The sequence below is a fragment of the Pholcus phalangioides genome, unplaced genomic scaffold (assembly GCF_987345545.1).
Source record: "Pholcus phalangioides strain wild (caught in Gottingen) unplaced genomic scaffold, Ppha-v1.0 ptg000015l_1, whole genome shotgun sequence".
NCBI lineage: Eukaryota > Metazoa > Arthropoda > Arachnida > Araneae > Pholcidae > Pholcus > Pholcus phalangioides.
In genome coordinates this window covers 7,444,560-7,468,076 of record NW_028301608.1, presented here as the reverse complement: position 1 = coordinate 7,468,076, position 23,517 = coordinate 7,444,560, and the positions used below count along the sequence as shown (strand labels likewise).

Sequence of the window (23,517 nt, the reverse complement as noted above, 5' to 3'; positions counted from 1 at the left end):
TATTAAATCAATTAAATATTTTCTAAATGGAAATATCTCGTGCTATGTATAACAGTTTGTTTGCAACCTATAGAATTAAAGATATTCCATGTTTTTTGTTTTGTACTTCGAATGTACAGTTTTTAAAATGGGTTACTGTATTCCACAAATATTGATAAAAAATTCAGAGTGCTCTGTATAAAATGCTGATATGGATGTTGTGACATCATTTCTTATATATTTGAAAATTTCTCAATATGGGTTTTTGATGAAAATGCATCCAAAAGATTTATTGTTAAATTTAGTATCTTGAATGATATTAACATGATGGTAAGTTTTTATAATAATGGTTTGAATAATTTATTTGTTTTGTATTTATTATGTATGGGTCTTCTTAAGCCTTACGCTGCAGGAACAGTCAGAGAAATGCTTCTCTCACTGTCAGCATAGTTTCCTTTTTTTTCAATTTTCCTTTGTGAAAGGTAGATGGTAATCAAACTCAGTTATACAATTAAAAGAAAGGGGGGTGATACAATTGCAAAATCTGGATTCAGACCCAAAATCACCTATTTGATAGTGATTGGAGGCAGACACTCTACCAGTGCTAAACCCCATGTGCACCCTTTTGTACAGTGCAAGCAAACCTATCAGAGAATAAAGAAATTGAAAAGTTTTCAAAACAAAGAACAGATTTTCAAATGCCCAAAAGAATTTTTGCCCAGTGGAATAAAAACTGACATAAGCAAGTGCAGCCTTAACATATGCCTGATTTTGGTTTGTGGAAGATGCCGAGTTTTATGAAAGAAGAATGCGGTTTATCACAAGAGCAACTAACAGAAACTTTGAGATTCCTCTCTAAAGGAAGGCACTTGAAAATGCTGTTTCCCTATTTTCCAACCTGACTTGGGTTTACATTCCATTTTGATAAGATATACGTTTTGCTGCCTGCTAATTTTGCTAATAAATAGATGGCATAGTATGCAATTTTGCATCTAGGGCACATATTGAAAAAAAAAAAAAAATCTGTGCACAACTTTTTTCATGCCTGACAGCTAATCTAGTAAATTAAGTTTAAATTGTAGTCCATTTCTCAGAATAATCACTGTGAAATAGAATTTTAGCTGCAGCTCTTTTGCTTGCGTATCTTACTAGCCCGTTTCCATTTAGAAAGCATGGAAGCACACATAAATTCAAAATTTTTTATATTTTAAGAAATATTGTGATAGTCAAACCTTATTCTAACAAGGGCACGGTAACCCAGGTCGATAAGATACTCGCCTAAAGTACAGAATAATGTTTGGAGGTGTCGTGAGTTCGATACCGGTTCATCCTTGCCAGAAAACTTTCCTGACACGAGTACAACAAAAATGGCAACACAACGGCAGAAAAAATTGCTACCGCAGGGAGTCCCCATCGAGGGGTTAGTGCACCAACCTCTCTGACTATAACAAACAACAAGCCTGTCGTTCGGAATCGGCAATAAATTGTTGGTCCCAGTCTAATTAGCCCTCATGTGCAGAAAATGACCGTGGTGTGACAAAAATGATCAAATGATCATTCTAACAAATTGCAAAAGACAGAAAATTTCTTTTGTAAAATCAGATCTCTTATAGGAATAATGACATCAACCAAAAAGTTTTCTCCACCATATTCAGTGGTTTGACTTATACGCTGAGTTTTCTGTAGTGAAGTTTGGCTGTATTATACGTATTCAGAGTGCATAGATAAGTTCCTTTATTTACAAATAACTCATGAACCGTTGATAATAGAAGCAAATTTCCCAATTCGGAAAAGTATCCAAATAACGTGTATACCTCAGATACATCATTTATATTGTAAAAGGTTGTATAGTTATTAAAATAGAAAAATTAACTTTTTATTTGGTCATCCTGTCCTAAAAAAATTTCGAAAGTTTTTTGCTGTTTCTCCTGAATCGTACAAAAAAATTACACGTTTTTAAGTGTGATATTAGCTTAGATATTTGGATTTGAAAATCGCTGAAAATGAAGGAAAGAGCAGTGTGTCAAGTGTAGAATTAGCTCGTCTCAGTTTATGTGACTATATCATATTTTCTTCCATCATTATCAGCAATACATATTTTTTCTGTCAGCTCAGTAATTTTTAAATTCAAATATCTTGGCGCCAATATTATTTCACTTAGCAACATGGAATAATTTTTGTTGGCCTCAAGGACAAAGCAACAACTTTCCAATTGTGTTTTTTAGGACAGGATGGCCGATGAAATTAATTTTTTAATTTTAATTTGCAATATGAATGAGGTATATGAGGTCTACATGTTATATGGATACTTTTCCAATTCGAAGTATGTTTCTGGGATCAGTGATTTGCAAGCTTTTATTAATTAATCGAAATAAATTTTTTTAAACCATTAATCGATGATTAGTGGTTTGATGTGCACTTTTATAAAACAGATAATTGTTTTTAAATGAAATATTATTTTGGTCTCTTGCATTTCATACAGGTTCTACTACATCAATATCATCTATGAAGATAAACTTGTACAAAAACTATTACTTCTTGCATAGGCGTACGCAGAATTTTCTCAAGGGGGGGGGGGTGTCAAATTTTTTTCCCCTTCTGAGGAGGTTTTATTTCTTTTCCTGCAAAATAACACTATAATCTTGGCCTTGGCGGGGGGGGGGGGCATTTGCAAACTCCAATGATTTCTTGGTCTGGAAGATTTTACATTGTTAAATATCTATTAAATAATTTCTATCCGTAATGGATAAATTTCTCATGATGACACCGTATTCCCCTGCATTAGTTAGCATGCCATCCAGGATAAAGGGACTTTCCTATGCACCCTGTATATGGTTTCTAGTAAGGTCGTGATGCCTTGAATTATATCATTTACACGTTTTTTGCATATTGTGTACAGTAAGCCCTATCTTGTTAAAAGTCAACATTAGGCTCTGGCCCCCTTGAAAGGGTTATGCTGAGAAAAGGTAATTTGAGACCCACATTCTGATATGGGCCTGTGCTCTTGTGTGTAGAAAGGTAGTAACATTTTCTTCTATTTATGTTTGCATCACTAAGCTTTCCTTTTCATTGTGGTTATCATCTAGTTAGAATGGATACAGGACAGCATGAAATAGGTCATAATTGTCCCCAGCAAATTTGTTTTTACTTAATTATTTTCATTTTATTTAGTACTTATATTTGATTTTTGAATAAATGTCCACATCTGTTATTTTTTCATCAATAAAATTTTGAAATAAATTCAAACAAAATAATTCTCGACTAAATGCCTATCTCATGGCTATGTCAAAGTCATTTTCCATTTTATTGAAAAATAACTTTCCATCTTAGAACTGAAATGTTTTTCTCCATAAAATATATTTCTAAGAGGTAATGTACTACCACAATTTGTCTTTACTATGACTCCAAACACCCCCCCCCCCCCTTTAATCTATAATTTTTGCTGAACAGAAAAATCTAAAAAAAAGATATGTGTGCTTTAAAAAAAAAAAAATCTTTATCAGCGATTTTCCAAATTTAAAATGAGCTATCAGAATGTAAGAAATTTATGAAAAACACACATTGTTTTCAAATGTCTGCTGAAATGTCGAAGTGCAACAGGAGGTTTTGCGTGTCTCTTAACACGCTTAAAATTATATTTTTTTCACAAAGAATTTCAAATTTGACTCCTGAATATACAGTAAAACCTCGTTAAGTCGTCACTTCGGTTAAGTCGTTTTTCTTCAGGTCCTTCCAGCTTTCATAGACAACAATGTTATTAAACCCTCGTTTACTCGTCGCTAATTTCGGTTAAGTCATCACTATGAAAACGTTTGAGAAAGAGGAACAGACTATTTTTATAGCTCCCATTAAAAAAAGAGCTTGTTAACAGCATTGCCATAAAATCCTATATACCCAGACGGAACAGTTTAAGTAACGAAAGTTACGCTGGTGAAGTTAATTTGCCGACTAAGATTTTTGGAACGTTGGGGACTGTTCAAGGTAGATCTCATTTCTGCATGAGCTCTACTGGGGAAACCGCGAGACACCCAAACTCTGTCGCAAGAAGCAACGTAAGCACTTCCCCCCCCCCCCCCATGGCATCTTCGGCAAAACCAAAATTTATTGATACGTCAAAGATTTCATATAGTGCAAGGAAGTCAAAAATTATGTAAATCGAAGAATCAAATTAATCAAGTTAAAGTGCAACGGGCACGGATAATAAATAATAATAGAAAGCATTGGCTCTACTAATTTAGGGCTTTAAATTTAAACAAAATATCTTTGTTGAAAAAAAATGAGACATTCTTCCCCAAGTTGAGGTCTTCTGTTTACTTTTTCCTGCTCAGGGCCCCTCCACCAAGTCAAAAGTGTCCGAGATTACTTTGTAAATGTATCATGAACTACTAATCAAGAATTAAAGTACTAAAATTAAATTTTTGATGTATATGTTAAATTAATGTGCAATAGAGAGAGTTCTATTATGAAGAAAAAAGCTATTTATTCGAACAGTTGCTCTGTTAGTCTAAATTAAAAATTACTAGTATAAACCAAAGTGTACAGTACATTTCACCACAATAATTTAAGTAATAAAAGATGAAAAAGATAAAAAATTGCTATTATTTTTCTTTCGCATTCTAATTTTTATTGATATTTTTATTTTGATTCATACTTTAATAAATGTCATATTACTTTATATTTATACGATTTTGATAACATTGCACATTAAAACTGACGGCACTCCGCTTAAGTCGTCACTCCGCATAAGCCGTCATAATTTTTCGATAACTTGAGGTGATGACTTATCGAGGTTTTACTGTATTTTATTTATTAGCAAGTAATGAAATGCCACTGAAGTTTTTTTAATATTAATTTTTGAGTAATGTGTTCCAGTTCTAAACAGTTTTTTCTTAGTATGATCCATACCTCTACTCTTAAATAAGAAGCTTGAACCAGCCTAGTTTCTTCAACTTTATTTCACATATAGTAATATCACCACTTGTGCCACCCCACATTTATGTTTCATCCTGAAAATGATTTTTGCTAGTTAGACACACTTTAAGCAAATGTTAAAGGCTTTTTACATTGCATTCTTAGAACTGAAATGTTTACTCCACTAGAGTTTCATATGAAAAAACGAATAGATAAGAAAGGATAAAAAAATCTACACATTTTTACCACCCTTCCTCAGGAGAGAGGGACCTTATCAGTGAAAAAATTTTCCTCAATGTGTATCATTGGTAGAGATTCATAAATTTGGCAAAAAGAAAATTCCAATATTGCTGATTCATCAAATGGGGAGCATCCAAATTTCTTGCCAATTCACTTGTAAGCAAAGGGGTTAAAACAAACTAAAATAGCATAGTTATTTTTTTTTTTCCAGTTTAATTATGAGGCTAAGTATTGCTCTTAGTTTAGCTATATTACAGTAGTTCCTATATTCTCTTCTAGCCTTAGCCTTTTGCCAGTAATAAGGATGTTGTAGATACTAAAATATATCTCAGCATTCACGCTCTATTATTTTGAATAGAAATCTTTGTAAAGTTCAAGTAGCAGCATTTTAATTGATCATTGAAAGTAGTTGTTTGATTGTATCTACAGATGAATTCACCTCATGGCACATCTTTGAAAAAAAATGTTTTGAAGAAGCTTCCCCATAATGAATTTGTATTTGTAGGTGATATATTCTGCTCTCCTCAGCATAATATTGTGCTCTTCATCAGTTTCACCACTCATTTGTCAATTTTTTTTTGCTAAAATGGCTTTGGCTTTAGCGCTTTCTAGTCTACTATAGTACCTTTACTGCTCAAAACATATGCAGATTGTTTGATCTCTCCAAATTGTCTATTAGTTCCATAATTTTCTGATAACTCAGAAATGAAAGTCAACTTAATTTGTGTTTCATGAGCTAGAATTAAAGTACAAAGCACTTAAACCAGTCATCCGGCTATGCCGTCCTGACAATTTTTGGTCTAATTATTTCAATTTTTGAAAACAAATTAGTAATTAGTTCAATTATTAATTTTTTTTGTTGATTTAAAAACACAATTAAGAACATAATGAACTCTGTTTCAATGTATTCATAAAAAAAATTTTAATCAGGAAAATATATATTTTATTAGCTTCAAACTTTTAAAAATGAGAAAATTGGCCATGTGACTGGCAAATTCTAATATTCACATTCGCCTCCTGTTAAAACCTTTGTATGAATGGCAGAGAGTGACATCTTCAGATAGAATTGAAGTTCCCTGAAAAATCATGACCTACTTCTGCCGTAAAAAGTGTAAATAATCAAGATTTCATAGGAAAAGTAGTAAAAATCAAATTTGCATATTTATTTATTCAAAAATGGCAAATTTTACATTTATCACCAGGGTATGAAAAAAATAATTTAAAAAAAAACAAGAAAAAATTTCTTTGATTTAAATCAAATATTTATTAAAATTAACTCTTTCTGCACTGTATCTAAGGATTAGGCTCAAGTCTATATATTTACCAAATCTTCTATATTTCTCTTAATCAATAACATGCGTACCATAGTAGATTACTTTTTCCTCAATATCATTGAAGTTATTACAAAGGAAAAATGAAATTTAAATTTTGTGATTTAAATCAATTTAAAAAAAATTCAAGTGGTTTAAATTGTGATTTTAATCATGATTTAAATCAAGTTGGTTTAAATCGGCCTATTTATATCTACGTGTTTATCACATGTATTTTATAAGGACGAAAATTATGTATCCCCTAGTCATCTGTCTTGGAATACTGAATTATTGTAAGTTTTTTGGGGTTTTACTGTACTTTAAAATAGAGTGTTTCAAGTACAGATATCCCTCGCTTTATGTGGTTTTGAAAAGTTAATTTTAGAAATAGCACCTTGCAAAATTCAGCCTGAAGTTTAATTTTAATCCTGGAAATAGGCTTGCAAATTGAAGCTAACATAATTATATCCTTTGATGACAAAATCTGTTGGATTTGATTATATAGCTGAGACAAATATGAAAAAAATTCTCAAATGCAACTCACTGATGAACAGTTTGGGAACTCATTGACAAAGCCATGAAAATTTTAATCAAAAAAATAGATCCCATGAAACTAGAATTTTTATATTTTTCAAGGAATATTCAGAATTCTGTTGCTTTGCTACTGTGAAGTTTTTATAAATAAGATGAAGAATGCTTCTTGTCAGGCAAATCTCAACTGTTTTATTAAAAAGAGTTATCAACCTATCTTACCAGGTTCACTAAAATCAATCAGAAGCACTTTTTCCGGGGGGGGGGGGGGCGGGCGGCAAAGCACATGTACTCAATGTATGTGTGTATATATATTATTTTTAGTGTATTTTCAAAAGCTGCCCCCCCCCCAAATGACCGGCCTGATTGTAATAATCAATGTTAAGCAAGGGATTTGTATATTACATAGCTTGAGATAGATTCAAAAATCTACAGCGCTTTGGGTGAAGGATTTAATTTAAAATCCCATTTCTTTTTTTTTTTTATCTGATCATGAATTTTAGTCTGATAAGTGAGTTTCTTGTTAATGTCTTGTGAAATGTTAATTTTTTTTTTTTTTTTTGGGAAACGGGGTAAGTAAGTTAATTGTAGGATGTTACTGAATTATTTATAGGATTTACTTATAAAATAAGACTAGGTGATATTTGAGATTTCTACTGAATAATTTTTTCTTCTATTAGTTTACTAACACGACTTATCTTCTAGAAATTAGTGTTTGCGTTTGTTGAATAATACATAAGCCTTGCAATTCCAGTAATGCATAGCCTACGTTTCTACTATACACCAAAGTATAGATGATGTGACTGCCCTGGTTCCTGTCTTTTACTTTCAGCTTTATTTTTTTAATGTATATGCAACACTGAAAAAAAAAATGAAATGGTTGCAATAAACGTTTACATTAACGTTTTTTTTAAAGGGGGGTCTCGTACCTTTTAACATGGGTGGAAAACTATTCTCTAATAGAAATATCATTAAAACTACTATTAAACCATTCATTTATTTAAAATGTTTTACACGTTTTCTTGATTGTAGGTGTTATCTTATGCTGTCATAAAGTATATATACGTATCGTAAATACTTAATTTAAAATTTAATTTTTACCTCTTTACGATCAGGGACGTAATATTGTATCCAAATGCCAGTGGAATAAATTCAATCTAGCTGACTGTTTTTTCTACCTCTTTTTTTTTCTTACAACAAAGGTTTATTGTAACCTTATGAAACAAAGCTATATGTGTGTGTGTGTGTCCCCACCACAAAGTAGAATATGCCAAAATGTGTGATGTATGTCGCAGAACAATCAATGCTCCTGCAGAACAAATTAAAAGAACCAAGAAAAGTGTAGAAAACATTATTGTGGGAATTTTTACTGCAGAACATTTCCAGTCAGTCAGCTGAGAACAATGCAAAACATTCTGCTTTGCCCCCCTGTTCTCCAGCCATATTTATGATATCCTAATGAGATAACGAGCAACTAAGATAACAATGGTAACGATTCTCCATGGCATCCCCCCTCCACACATACATATATAATGTATCTTTCTCAGAGCTAATCTTTCTATTACATACTGTACATAAAAGTGAGAAAGAGGACAAGTAAAAGAAACTACAAAACAAGTTTGTTGGTGAGGGCGAAAAAGCAAGGCACTATACTAATATTCTCTTCCCTATGTACTGTTCCTCCCCACTCTTTTTTTCTTTTGTGTGGAATAAGGCTACCACATTTATCTCCTATATACCTAATACGGATCATTCAAATTTATCGGCAGTAGCTTGTACACGAAGGAGTTAGATAAGATTGAGTCAATGGAATCTCAACCTTTTGCTTTATTTCTTCACAAATACAACAGTTTCCTTAATTTTGAATCAATTTTTATCAAATTACATTAATGCCATGGCACTTTATCATGCTTGCAAGCTATTTTTAATGCTTTTTGTTTTAAATTTACATAAAAGTAAGTATCCAAGACATGTAAAACTTTATACCCGCATAAGGTAGCATATACAATCAAGAACATATATAAAAAATTTGAAATAAATCAATGTTTAAATACTATTTTTAATGATATTTCTATTAGAGCACAGTTTTTTTCCCACCATGTTAAAAGGTATGAGACCCCCTTAACCACTTCATGTACAAGCTTTTGGCAAGAAATTTGGATTATCTCTATTTGACGAATCAGTGATAAATCTGGCGACCTTGTCCTAGCCTAACCACATTTTAGAAAAAAGATGGGAGTGGGGGAATATATATATAAATGGAAAAAAATGTAATAGGTAGATAAGAGTTTTTTAGAGTCTTCTTTTCACTCTCAATTTAGTGTTCTCTTTCGCTCTTACATCTGTAGTAAAAAGATACATTATGTGTATGGGGGGGAAAAAATCATTGAAAGGATTATAAAAAGGGAAAAAAAGAGCAACTTTCATAATAGGGGTATAAGTTTCATAATGGTGAAGAGAAAGAAAACAAAACAGAACGTGTTTGAATTTATTCCACTGGTGTTTAGCCACAATTTATGCCTGTGATTGTATGAGAAAAACACTTGTTTTCCATCATCTTTATTTCATTAAAACTCAAATTTTTTTATCAACAATTGAACAGAGCAAAGGATCTTCCATTTTTTTTTATATCTTTTCCCTCCTGCATGGAGTGGAGGGTGAGAGGGGGTGACATAGTGAGAGAAAAAACAGGTTTATAGATATACATCACAATTATAAAGTAATTAAGAGTGAGTGGGGGGGGCAGACTTTCAGATTGAGGTTGGTTTCCAGAATGCATATTTCATAAATGTTAGACTTATGTGTGATGTTAATCTTTTAATCATTGTAAACATACAAATTCATGCTTGATTCATGGAAAAACTACACTAAAATATAAATTAATGAAAAGTTACCGACCTGCCTACCCTCTGGATTTAGGTAGGAGACTCCTGATTTTTTACCCTTCTTCTTGCTCTCAATTTTTTTAAACTTCTCCCAAGTTTTTTAGCTTTCTCCCAATTTTAGTGGAATAATTACAAATGTTAGCTGCACGTGTCATTTTCGTTATATGCTTTGAGAATTGAAAAGTGAACTGAAGTTGCCTGGTGATCGCAGACAGTGAAGTCGCATAATTCTTGACAGTTTTTTTCTACTATGAAACAGGTTCCTCTGTGAAAAACAGCGCTAGATGGACAACTGGTTGTGTGTTCTGTTACCTTTGGCGTACAGCGATGATCGTGGCTGTCTGGCACCAGCCTGGTTTTTTTTCCCTTTTAATTGATTTTTTTTTATTTCACAAAAATGAATGTCTTTTAATCTGGGCTATGGTAGCTGAGGAGGAGGGGGGGGGGTGCTCCCGAGAGAATATCTGGATTCCTAGACTCTAAAAGTTGTCAAAAAAACCCAATAGGCCATGATTGCTCAAATGTTACCAATACGTTTATTGGTTCAATTTTTCAATGTTTATCAAAGAGCTTTTATTAAACTTTTATAGTATAATCTCAACCTTAAGAGAATTTCTTTTTATCATGCAACAGTCCATCCCTGTGAACTTATGTGAAACTTATGTGAAAGTTGCTGAGAAAATATGAGTATTTCATTAATCTTGTGCATGAGGCAAACACAGGAAAGTAATAGATCTTGTGAATTACAGAAACTAAGCTGAACCTGTTTTGATCATTCTTGCTAGTATGTGAATCAAGAATTCTTACATCACCTGTAGCTAAGTGACATTGTACAACAGCCACTGTCAGCAAAGGGAATTTTAGTTATTTTCAGGGTTTCTTAAAAATCAATTTTAGTGTTCAAATAAGGTGTACAAAATTTATTGTTTAAAAAGTTAATAGAATTCATGGTCTATCGTATTGAGTAGTCATAAGTATGCTGATTTTGTTTTTGCGATTTGTCATTAAGGTCCCTTTTTCTTTATGCTTAGGTCCAGAAGGAGCAAATCTGTTTATTTATCATCTGCCTCAAGAATTCACTGATAGTGACCTGGCCCAGACCTTTTCACCATTCGGAAACGTTATTTCAGCAAAAGTGTTTATCGACAAACAGACCAATCTTAGCAAATGTTTTGGTATGTTGTATTTGAATCATGTGAACAGAACTGTATTTATTCAATATTGTTAAATATAGAACGGGGGGATTTGAACAAAATCTAAAATATAGAGAAGTGACTTCTGAGCACATTACACAGAAAGGAAAGTGGTTTTCTTGATATCAATGCCAGAGTGAACTTTGGAAAGAAAAATTGGTTGTCTTCAGTTTTACTGAAATTGAACCCTCTTCCTCTTGCAACTCGTGGCATGTGCACTAACCAATGTTGCATTCTAACGTTCGTCTTGGCATTAACTCTTCAGGCTTGGAGGGAATTTAAATGAATCCCATTTCGTAGGTCAGAGGACATTCAAATACAATCTGATGCTTAGCAAATAAAAATAAATTTTTAAATTAATCATTGAATTAATTTGAATTTTTTGTTATAAAATAGCTTCTTGTCTATATATAATATATATAGTATCACTTGTTTTACCTAAAAATTTATATCATTTTCTTCTGTAAAATTATTTTTTCTCTTCTGCCGCTGCCAAAAGTCGGATTCATAACTCAGCCTCATGGCCTGCAATAAAGAACTACTAATACAGGACATTTTAACGCAAGGGGCTAAAAAATGTTCTTCCAATATCTTGGATCCCCACATGTGTTAAGCCGTAAATGTTTCACTCACAATAAAATATGATAAATGAAAATAATGTAGTAGTTATATATATGATTGTACAAAGCCACATTATTCCTCTTTTGAATGATACCAAACATGCATAGATTGTGAAATAATATGATGGATTAAAAAATTAAGATGTGCAATTAACTGCTGCTTGATGGTATGTAAAGTCCAGGCCTGACATACTCACCATGTCGCTCAACATTGATGGGTTAATATCCAGAAAATCTTTTTCCTTGTTGAAAACCTATAATCTTTAGACTTGGTTGTGGAGGATGGGGGGGGGGGGGGTCCATTCTGTTAATGTTTGAGACAGGAAACTATATTTTAAACAGTCCATCCATTTAATTTGCGAGAATGGTTGTCTCTTATCGAGATGGCTAGAGAGGAATTTGAAAAGCAAAGTTAATAGAGAGAAAAGGATGCGAGTAGCAAGTGCTTTTATATTAAGCTGGTAGCTCTGCAGTAGACTGAGGAAGACCGGAAATTATGGTAACTTATGGTGTTTGTAAAAAATTATCAATTAAGTTTCTCTCAACATCCATTCATGTTTTTATGTCACATGTTGTTATGTTATGAACTGATTTTTTTTCAGAGATAATTTCTAAATTTAAAAAAATCCCATGTGAAATAGAAGCAACTTGATAAATTCAAGACTTGAATGAGATCAATTTATAAAAAGTTTTGTTTCTTGACTTGATTTTGTTTTTTGTCTCCTTCCTTATAGGTTTTGTTAGTTACGACAGCCCTGCTAGTGCCCAAAGTGCCATCCAGTCTATGAATGGATTTCAGATTGGTATGAAAAGACTAAAAGTTCAATTGAAACGTTCAAAAGATGCTAGCAAGCCCTATTAGAGAGTAAGTGTTTAAAAAACAGTTTTTCCATACATTAAATTCTAAATTACAATTCATTCAAATAAAGAACTGTAAAAATTCAATGTATTTAAAAATTTAAAAGTGCAGTTGACACATTGATTTGAAACTAATTTTTATTCATATTTGGTAAACAAAATGACTGGTGGGAAAATGCAGTGAAACACTAGTAGTCGTGGAAGCAAACATTAGATGACAAGTTTCACATTTTAAATAGTCATCTTACCAAAGTACCACTTATTACTTTACTTTATTACTCAACCCATTTTCGACCGCTCCTCCAAATTTTTTTTATACATAACTGGCTACTTAAATAACAGAAGTTTCAAAAAATTGGATAGTAATTTAGCAGCCTTTCCTTTGTAATTAATGTAAATTTCAATTAATTAATTGTTTAATTAACAAATTAATTTATTTGAAATAATTAGTAATTATGATTTTGGGCAGCCTCATGTAATTATGCGACTAGAAAAAACTGTTTTTTTCTGTTTTTCGAAAAAATTATTTCTGGTCATGTAAACGAAATTACCCAGATCAAAAATCGGGATGAAATTTCTAAAAATTTCATTTTTAAAAAGTCATAAAAAATGAATTTAAGTTTTAAAAAATACTCTAGTACTCATTAGACCTTTTAATTTCTAAAAATATCAATTTCATAAAATTTGTATGAAAATTAATTGCAATTTTTTTTTAACAAAGTGTTGCGCAAATGCGACTTCAGTCAAAAATAGATTAAAACAGATTTTGGAGAGAGTAGGTTAACCTGGTCACACAGGTCACTGTCACTTGAGTGGTTTTATAACTTGTAAAATGGAGGAAAAGTTAATTTTTTTAAAAACAAAAACCAGAAGCATAATTTCAAGGGACTAATCTAATTGATTCTGTGGCCTTTTGGCATCCACAGCAGTGTTGGACAAATCTCCAAAAATTTACATGACCAAATCAAAATTTTATGTGCTGAGCTCTGTAATCCATAGTAGAAACAACATTGGGGAATTCTATAATCAGGACTTATTTTGGTAGAAAAGGGTTAATGTCTTTTCTACCAAACTATATATATGTATATTAACTCTTACCTTAATCTTTATGGTGAATAGTAGAGTGAGAAGAAAATGGTAATAAATATAAATAAAAATATAAACATGATAAATAATTATGTGGACTGCTTGGTTGGTCGTAGGTCGTTTTTTCTAATTAAAGATTTAAAAAAATGTTTTTCACACAATTAGTTTGTACGTAACAAATTATCTAAAGTGGTATTTCAAGTACCTTCAGTAGAAGAAGGGTTATGCAGGACTGTTTCAGGTTAAATCTTGGTCATACCTAACTCTCATTTTTATTCCTGACTCCATTATTAATTGTCTTGTTAGAATGAATTCAAAAAATTCCTAAAGGTACAATTGGGGAAAGGTTAAAATTGGAAATATTGTTGTGAATCTTTTTTGATCATTTTGTTTGCAAAAGCATTGAGAAACAGCCATAGATGTGAAAAGTGTTCACACTCCCCTTATATCTGGAAAGTCATTCTGGGGCGGATATAAATTCATCAGGCTTGAATGATCATAGTTGTAATGGTGATTGGTGCAAAAATTTATCTCAAAAAGAAAGTGTTAAAATCACAAATTCAACTCAACAAGACAATCAATAATGGAGTCAGGAATAAAAATGAGAGATTTTGACATTTGCTTTTTGAGATTAATTTTTGCACCATTCATCATCACGACTATGATCACTCGAGCCTGATGAATTTATATCCATCCCAGAATCACTTTCCAGATATGGAGGAGCATGAACATTTTTCACATCTATGGTTGTTTCTTAATGCTTTTGAAAACAAAATGATCAAAAAAGATTCACAACAATATTTCCAATTTTCACCTTTCTCCAATTATACCTTTAGGAATTTTTTGGATTGTTTAAAAATTGATTTCTTTATTTTTAAAGGAATTTGAATAATGTTTGAAATTGTGCCCCACTAAGGGAGGTAGTTAACGTTCCTGGGTCACTTGTGAACAATCATAAATACTTATTTTTCATTGCTATACTATTTTGTATTTACTCGCAGATATCTTTGATGCCATGTGAGTTTATACTTAATGCTTATAGCGTTCATTTTCTAGATTTATTTACAACAGAACAGTTCTCTGTTCAACTTCTCAAATTCTTCTCAACTCTCTTCTTCTCTGTTCTACTTATCTAATGGCATACTTGCTTCAAAAATTATTCTCCATTGGCATTATTTCATCAGGATCACTTTCACTACTAACCTTCCTACTTTCTTGAAAAGTTTTGTCAGTTTTAAATCAAAAGGTTTTTTTTGCACAATTCTTAAGACACTTTGTTCCTTGATAACAGCCTATGTACAGCATCTGTTACATTTTTTTTCTGAAATGACAGTTCTTTCAGTCTTATGCGATTTCTTGCTATACTTGCCAATAATGTAACCTAAAAAGTAAAATAATCACATGATTTCTCATATTTATTTAATGAGCAGTATAGAATTTGTTTTGCTAAAAGGTATCTCTTTGCAACATATACCATGTTTGACTTATTTTATGTATAAATAATGCACAATTAATCGCCATTGCTCAGCTAGAGTCATATTTTAAGTTTTTAATCTTGTATTTGTTACTGTTCATTATTGGAAATTCAAATTGGGTTTTTATTTACATACAGTAGAGTCTCGCCTATCCGACATAAATGGGAAGACAGAACGTCGGGTAAACGAAAATGTCGGATAATAGGTCATAGCGAGATGTTAAGAAAAAGTGTATTAAATGTCAAACTGTGTTAAAATTTTACACATTATGAACCTAATAATCATGTTTTGCAACAAAACAGAAAAAATTGACTGATTACAGAAAATTAACAGTTACAGAATATTCTGAATACAGTATGTTTAAAAAGTTCAGTCCTGTAATGATTTACAGAAATTTTTTATCATAGTCTGCTTTTCTGATGAGTGTCGTTTCTTCGCTGCCAGATCTTGCCATCTTTGAAGCATTATTATGTCGATTCCTGTAGCTTCTTGTTGCTCAATGTATTGCAATTGTAATTGCTCATGTAATTACAGTTTCTAGAGCCTCAGTCATTGTGCGAAATTTGGAGAAGCTCAACAGTTGGTGCTTGATCTTGCTGTTCAATTTCTTTGTCACCGCAATTGGAAATAGTGAGAATTTCTTCATCAGTTATTTCATACTGATCATCATAGTCATAGTGTAGACGGGTGTACCACTGTACAGTTGGGGTAACTAATTTACTTAGTTGGGGTACTGTGATAGAGGTGGGAGCAACAAAAAATAGACTGTGCTCACTCTCGCAACTTGCAGTTCTTATTGCCAATTAATACGTTTTGTGTTTTTTTTGCTGTGGGACATTAAATAAGCGGGACTCTACTGTAGTTAAATAGTATAATACTTGCAAAATAAAATAAAAAATTAAAATAAATTAATTGATGGAGAGGGGGCTCTTGTGAACTGTTTATATCTGCCTTCTGAAGCTTTGTTCACAAGTGCCCCATCCACTCACTTAAGACCAATTTTTAAAAATGAAGTACAGTGAAACTCCCCTAGTTGGTCACCTCCTTTGCGGCCAGTTTTCGTCCGAACGGACAATAGGCTCCATAGACATGATACAAAAATCACCCCATTCCGCGGCTACTTTTTAATACAGTCAGCGGCCAACCTGTCTGCAGCCATAGATAAGAGTTTGGAAAAAACAAGTTTTTGTGGTTTTTTTTTTCCTTTCTAGTGCATTCAGAGCCGATAGGGTTTTTTTTTGTATAACCTTATAATCTTTATGCATCAACATAACCTTTTCGGATCAATCAGATTTTCTGTATGACACTATCAGGTTAGAAACATTTGTAAATAGGATGACAACGACTAATGCGGTTGCTGCTAGCTGGTGAGACAGTTTAAAAATTTGCTCCTGGGGTGGCAGGGTAAACAGGACAAATACAGTCTATGATCTTTACTGAATAGGTAAAAGATGTGGAAGTTTCGGCTTTGAGGATACTTTCTTTAGAAATTCAGTAGAAAAATAGTGAGAGAGTGAAAGAACATGTACAATACTTGTGCCGTAAAGAAAAAGAACAGATGATGGATAATACAGATTAAGGAATTGATCTGACGATCTGGTATTTCAAGTTCTGCATAAGATACTGTAAAACCTTGTTGTACATAATGATACTGAACCAAGAAAAAGTATCTTTGTATAGGAATTATCTTTAAAACAGCAGTCAAAATTATCATGTGTCATCAAATTTATGCTGCTGTTGGTAACTTTTTTAAATTTATGTTTTGAGTACCACCAAAAAATGTGCTTTTGAGTATTTTATTTGCTGCAAAATATTTTAATTGATTAGCTGATAAAAGAAATTCAGTTAGAAGTGTATTGTTCCTGTAAAAGGGTTTTATCACAATACACTTTGGTGTGTTGCACAAAAAGTATCAAAGCAATACTGTACACTTTTGGTGATTAGGTGATGCCCAACACCGATTTATTATTAAGCGTCCTCAGAAGAACTGAAACATGTGACACGAGTTAAAAAAATATACTCAAGGATATTTTGAGCAAAAAATAAATAAGTTGTAGCTGTTTCAAAATCCTTCTAAAAATATTGTTATATAGGAGTTTGTTATAGTAAAAGATATCGTTTTGTATCGAGAAAAGTTCAACATTACAGACTATAGGCTATTCCAAACAATATTTGAAAAATAACGTTGTGGAGAGATTTATTGTTATATCAAGTACATAAGTATCTGTTTTGTGGGCATTGTGAGTAAATTGAGCATAAGATTTATTAAGGAAACAATTATTTTCTGGGTATTTTGCTGAGTTGAACTCGGAAAGAAAAGTCATCACGTCTCTGCCGGGACACGAACCCAGACCCTCTTGCATACCGGGCAAGCATGCTACTATATACACCATTGAAGACATGACCCTGCCTTCCTTATTTCACGCAATGTGGCGTGAGGCGCTGACGTAGAGGCATCGTAGCCTCTCTTAACTTCAGGAAATGGCCTCCGGGTGGGACAGTTTGGAGTGAGATAGGTGGCTTTTTCTCAGCCTGAGATATCAAGGAAACGGTTATTTTCCGGATATTTTGCTGGGGTTTGAAAAAAAAACGTTGGAAAAAAACGTCATCGCGTCTCTGCCGGGACGATAAGATTTATTTGTTACTTTGAAAACTTATTCTACTTTTTTTTTTTGGCTTCTACAGAAAATTGTTTAATTCATTCCAGAAACAATCTAAAATTTAAAAATAAGTGTCATAAAACACTAAGAAGCGCCATAAAAATACAAATACTGAATGAAGGCTGAGATAAACTTCACAATGGGATGATGGAAAATTGAAAGGAAGAGGAAAAACTGAACGCATATCTTTTCTTTTATACTATATATGCTCTGCAGTTGGATTCATGAACCATAGTGTGGAAAAAAGTGTGCAAAGTGATGTGCTATATGATACAGTCAGCTCATTTTCTTCCATAGAATATAATTTATATTAATGGAGGAAAATGAGCTGATATGTCTTTGATGTGCTCACACACACATGCAGAGGAAAAAGAGGAGGTCCTAGAATGTTCAAATTGTTCAGTTTGGTATTAAGAGTCATTTAACGTATGCACTGAAACCATGATTTCTGTCAAGCTTAATCATTCATTTGACATGAATGGCTCAGAATATTTCTGAAAGAGATGTATCTCTGGAAAGCAATTCCGAGGTAGAAATAAATTAATTTTGCTCAAGTAATATAACTCATTGGACTAATTTTGATTACCATGAAAATTTATCTCGCGACCAGCTGTTTTACATCCGTAATCTGAACGCATGCATAACTGAAATGTTTGTTAGCCAAAAAATTTGTAATCTGAGATATCACTGTATATTAATAGATTTTGAATGGAAATATATTCAATAAAAATTCATTAACAGTAATTCGGTTTTTTTTTTCTTCCAGGTTGCTTTTTTATGACAGCATTTATGTGTGGCGCCTGTATTGTTTTAATTTTTCGTCACTTGTTATTCGCCTCACTCCCAGAAAGTGAAGTGGTCTATACAAAATGAAATGGGGAAAATAAGGAAAAAAAAGAGAATTTAAAAGAAAATGAAACAAAACTAGGACTAACATGTTTGGTTTATGTATACTTTTTAATATTTCTTGATGGTTGTGTAAATTCGAAAAAAAATATAAATATATTATATATATATATAATTATTAGAATATGTATATTGTAAGGTATGTTTGGTTGTTTGCTTTGTTAACTTTTGTGCGCAGTATTATTTTATCTAACTGTAGTATCAAGGCATGGTCTTGTTATAATTGTAGGCGCACCCAAGTTAAGGTGTGCAATATGTATCTAGACGAGCATTTTTCATATGGGAGTAATTGGCGCATTTGGTTCGTTGATGTGAAAAAAAATAATTTTTTTTTAGTTTTAGCTTCTTTGTGTTTTTTTTTTCTTTTAATATGAAAAAGTGAAAATATTGTATTGATATTGTCGTCCAATCTGTACAGTTTATAATTCGTGCAAAGAAAGAAGAAAAAATTATAAGTAAAACGTAATAGATTAAAAAAAGAATTAATGTGAATCTAGGCATTGACTGCTCATTGTTAAAATCCGACCAAGATATTAATAATAAAAAGAAAAATGAAGAAGAAAAAGAGAGAAAAAAAAATGTCTCAGTTTTTTCAAAGGCAACTTTTAGTACATACACGAAATGGTGATTATTGTGAAATGTCTTTTTTCTATGTTAACTAATGTCTTTTGAGAGCGTAATTTATCCGTAAATATTATTGTAAAACCCCCAGTATTAAAAAAAAGAAGAAGAGACTGCTCCGCATGAGCTTGCTGTTTTAAATATTATGTGGACGGATATCTAGTCCGTATTTGTCACCAATTTCGTCGTGTTTCTGTAAAAGGAACCAAAGAGAATTTGTATAAGCATGTATTTACTGAATATGGCTGCCTTAAACTGTTTGGCACTGAAAAATTTTGTGTACCAGACAATATTCGTGTGTGTGTGCCCGTGCGTGTGTGTGTCAGTTTATAGATGTGTGGTGTTGTTCGTGATTTGCAAAAAAACAAGATAGCGACAAAAGTGTAAACAATTGTCTTGAGTGTAGTAATGTGGTTGGTTATATCTGTAATTGTCTCGTCACACACAGCGTTACTTTTATGCATGGGGAGAAAAAAATTTTCTATGCTATTTTTGATCACTTCGTATAGTTCCGTTGGGAATTTATCTTATTGTCTGCTCTGTAACGATTTATCTCTATTTCTCGCTCCACGCGTATATATATATTATAGTCTTCATGTCTTTTTTTTGGCTGTCTATGTGCATGTTCTGTGTGTATGCAGTGTGTATGTATGAGTGCACATATTACATGTTCAAAAAAAAAAAAACCATGCATCTCGCAAATGCCTCTTAAAAAAAAAATTCAACCATATATATATATATCATACTGTGATTTACAAGAGCTGCTGCCCGACTACACAAATTTGGGTGCCAAACATGTTTCAGTTCATTTCTTATGTATGAAAATTTTTTAAGGCATTATAGGGGAATTTATGCCGTTAAAAAAAAAGGGGAAAAAATTATTGATATCAGTTACGTTTTTTTTTTAATCGATGTTTCTTCATTTTCTTACATGTGCATTATAGATGTAGTTTAAGTTATTGAATTTGTTTATATAAAGCATTTAATAAATTCTTTTTGTTTTTTTTCGCTGTTTGTTGTTAAGAAATTTTAAAATGTTTTTTTTTCGTCAAAATAGTGTAAAAAAAACGGGTTAGAAAATTAATTTTGAAAGAAAAATAAGAAAAAAAAATACTGATTGTGTCTTGTTGCTGTCCATGATATATAAAAAAAACACGGTGACATGTTCGTCACACGTTCAGTGCAAGTACTTTTTTGTACGTCGAAATGCTTTTTAACGAAAAAAAAATGGAAAAAAATGAAATTGTTTCTATTGCTGACTTTTACTTAATGGTGGTTTACTGTTTGGTCTTTTACGTGGTAGTAGGACATTGTTGATTTTAAAAGAGATATATATTTTGGACATTTCAATACCACTGTGATAGTAAGGTTTGGTACTTAGTCTCTTTGTTAGATGATTTTTTTTCCACATTTAGATAATTTTGTTTGTCGTTTCAGAGCACCAATGTTTTTTTTCTGTGCATTTTTGATGAGCAGTCCTGGTGCATTTTTAACTAAACCCCTGCCTAATTTAGGGGTTCTTTTTTTCCTATAAGTAATATTTTTTTTCCTCTGTTTATTTTTAATTAGACAAAATATGTCTTACTGTCCGATCGACTGATTTACCATAAATTGTATTGGATGGGTTTTTTTTTCTTGTTTTGTTCCCTCCACCTCTCGAGCCATTTAAAAATTTAGATGTTTTACTGACATCGTCGTCGTCATCATCATCAGGCTTGAACATATCCTCTTAAACTGAATCTGCTGAAGTATATGTCAAAAAAAATTTCACAGCGTGTGTATGTGTGTACAATTTGCAAAGTAACAAACGTTTGTAGCGTTTTGTTAGCTGAAACTTTTATATCTTTCGTTAAACAAAAAAAAAGAGAAAAAAAAGATGAAAAATACTCAAATTATACTATGGAGTTTGGGAAATTTTCATTAATAAAAAGAAGTAAGTAGTTTCTGCATTCATTTGTGTTTTATTGATTGTGTTTTTTTTAATTCATTTATTTCATGGTTGAATCAAATGCTCATTTTGTGTATTCAGGGCTGTATTAACCATTATGCAAAATAAGCGTGTGCTGAGGGAATCGGAAGAAAATGGGCCCTGGAAAAAGTTCTTTTATTTACTGGTCTGCAGGCATGAGTGGTTTGCTAAACGAAGAATCTCATCTGAATAATAATTCATTTATCCTAAATATATTGTCATTTAGAAGAGAGATATACCACCATAGAGTGCAAAAAAGCCGTAAAAAACAATTAGAACCATAGTCAAACCTTATGAAGACACCACTGTTGATTATGTGCTAATGTGTGGCTTCATCAATAAGTGTGGAGGTTTGAAGAGACATTCTTAAATTATATTTCCAGAAAACATTCTGCAAAAGGTTTGTTACTAAGAAAGTATAATATACTGAATAGTTTTTTTGCTAAGATTCAAACAGCAATATTTATTATGAAATAATTAAAAAATATCTTTACATAAATGCGCGTATTTTTTTTAGCATATTTAGCAAAAATTAAGACATTTTCAAGTGTCAAACTGACTGGTGGCGTTTTTGGCGACTGGTCCCGCGGACCACAAAAATTTTATTTCTCGGTAGTCCGATTGTTTAATCACTAGTCTCGGACCAGTGGACCATCAATGATTTCGAACGCTGCATAGCCACAACAATAATGTTGAAACCTAAAATTTTGAGAGCGCTTGATTTCATAATTGGAGATTATTATTGAAAGGGTAATGAAAAAAAGAGATACTAATGATAGTACATGAGATGCAAGAATAAAGGCTGACACACACTACACTGACGTGACACGATTATCATGTCTCGTCAGAGACGTTGTGAATTCTGATTCGTGGAAATTCTGTGACGTTGAAATTATATGGTGTGAAATTCCCACGTCACAGAATTTCGACGAATCAGAATTTACAACGTCTCTGACACGACGTGAAAACACCACGTCAGTGCAGTGTTTCAGCCTTAAGAGTTCTCACACATGCATTGTTTATTTTTTGATATGTAAGATTTCACATAATTTTTCCTTAAAGTAAGCCAAATTAAACATGCAATAAAACCTTCACGAGTCATTTGCGTGCATGGATTTCCAACTTGTGTTTCACAGAACCCTGGTGGCAGTTTCTTTGGGGGTTCCATATGATCAAACGTTCCTTAAAAATCGCCCGGGAAGCTTTCAATGAAGAAAACTTTCTTTTCACTGATAATCTCGCAAAGCTGTTCTTTGTTTTGAAATTTAACGAGATAGCGTGTGTCTCATTTAAAAAAATATCCAGACCACTTGGATGACTGGGAAACAGTGACATTACATATTTTCACATCAATATTTTGAATCACAAGCTCCCAAAGTTCATGAATGTCATTCTTCATTTCATCAGGAAATTATAAGTTGTATAAACGATGCGTTTTGGGAAGTTTTTCATTCACTAGTGATATTCTTGAATAGCAAGACGTGTACTTTACGAGACACCCAGGTCCATCTTAACGCATGAGTCCCACCCGGGTAAGGCAACCTCATAGGCATACAGACTTCCACGATAAGATGTGGCAATGATTTATGACAATATGTAAATTAGAAGGTTGTGCCTAAACCCTCTTATTTTGCCCTGGGGCGGCTGTAAGGATGCAATTTTTTTTTCGATAAGTATTTAAAAATTTTGAGTTCCTTGCAGCGGCCTTATTATCATCAAGGGTTCCGCAAGAAGTTTCACATTAGAAACAACTAACCTAGAGAGTGTGCAAGCATGCGCGTGACCAAAACAGTAAGTAAACCAAAATAATGACTATATGACCTGTGAGCAAAGGACGAATCGAATGATAGAGGGTGTGAAAGTGCGTGAACGACCGACCAAATGAGTAGCTCAGACAGAGGCATATTCACAGTGCGAGGGGGGGGGTAGCCAATTATATACATACATATATATAGGAGAAATGAGCTCTCTCAAAACACGACTACAATGGGTGAAGGGTGACAAAATATGGGTAGCTCACACACAGGGCTGTAACTTAGATTTTAGCCGCTCCCGCAAATTTACAATTCGATAATTTTATTACAGTGTTGTTTGTTTCCACCTAAAACTGCTGTCCGCGCAGTTGCCCCTCCCTTAATTCCGGTCCACAGGCGACAAAACCATAAATTCACCTTCGGAGGGCGGGCCTAAAATTCTGTGGCCCTTGTCAATTGCTTGAATTTCCACGAGGAAAAATGAGACATTTGCCCAAGCGGCACCTGATCCCATTATCG

At 32.6% G+C, this 23,517-nt stretch overlaps 1 protein-coding gene across 33 annotated transcripts in view; it reads left to right on the top strand.

Annotated features, from left to right (window-relative positions):
• The window catches only part of LOC149075424 (CUGBP Elav-like family member 1), a 57,007-nt gene extending 35,783 nt beyond the window's left edge, over nucleotides 1–21,224 (top strand). For 15 of the 33 annotated variants that reach the window (XM_089242739.1, XM_089242738.1, XM_089242733.1 and 12 more), the window contains 3 exons: nucleotides 10,888–11,031; nucleotides 12,404–12,534; nucleotides 18,515–21,224. In XM_089242739.1, coding sequence (XP_089098865.1) covers nucleotides 10,888–11,031; nucleotides 12,404–12,531 — 272 coding nt within the window. In that variant the 3' untranslated portion in view covers nucleotides 12,532–12,534; nucleotides 18,515–21,224. The remainder of the gene's footprint in view (nucleotides 1–10,887; nucleotides 11,032–12,403; nucleotides 12,535–18,514) is intronic. The other 18 variants (XM_089242734.1, XM_089242743.1, XM_089242746.1 and 15 more) reach the window with 4 other exon arrangements.
• Nucleotides 21,225–23,517: the final 2,293 nt, after the last annotated feature.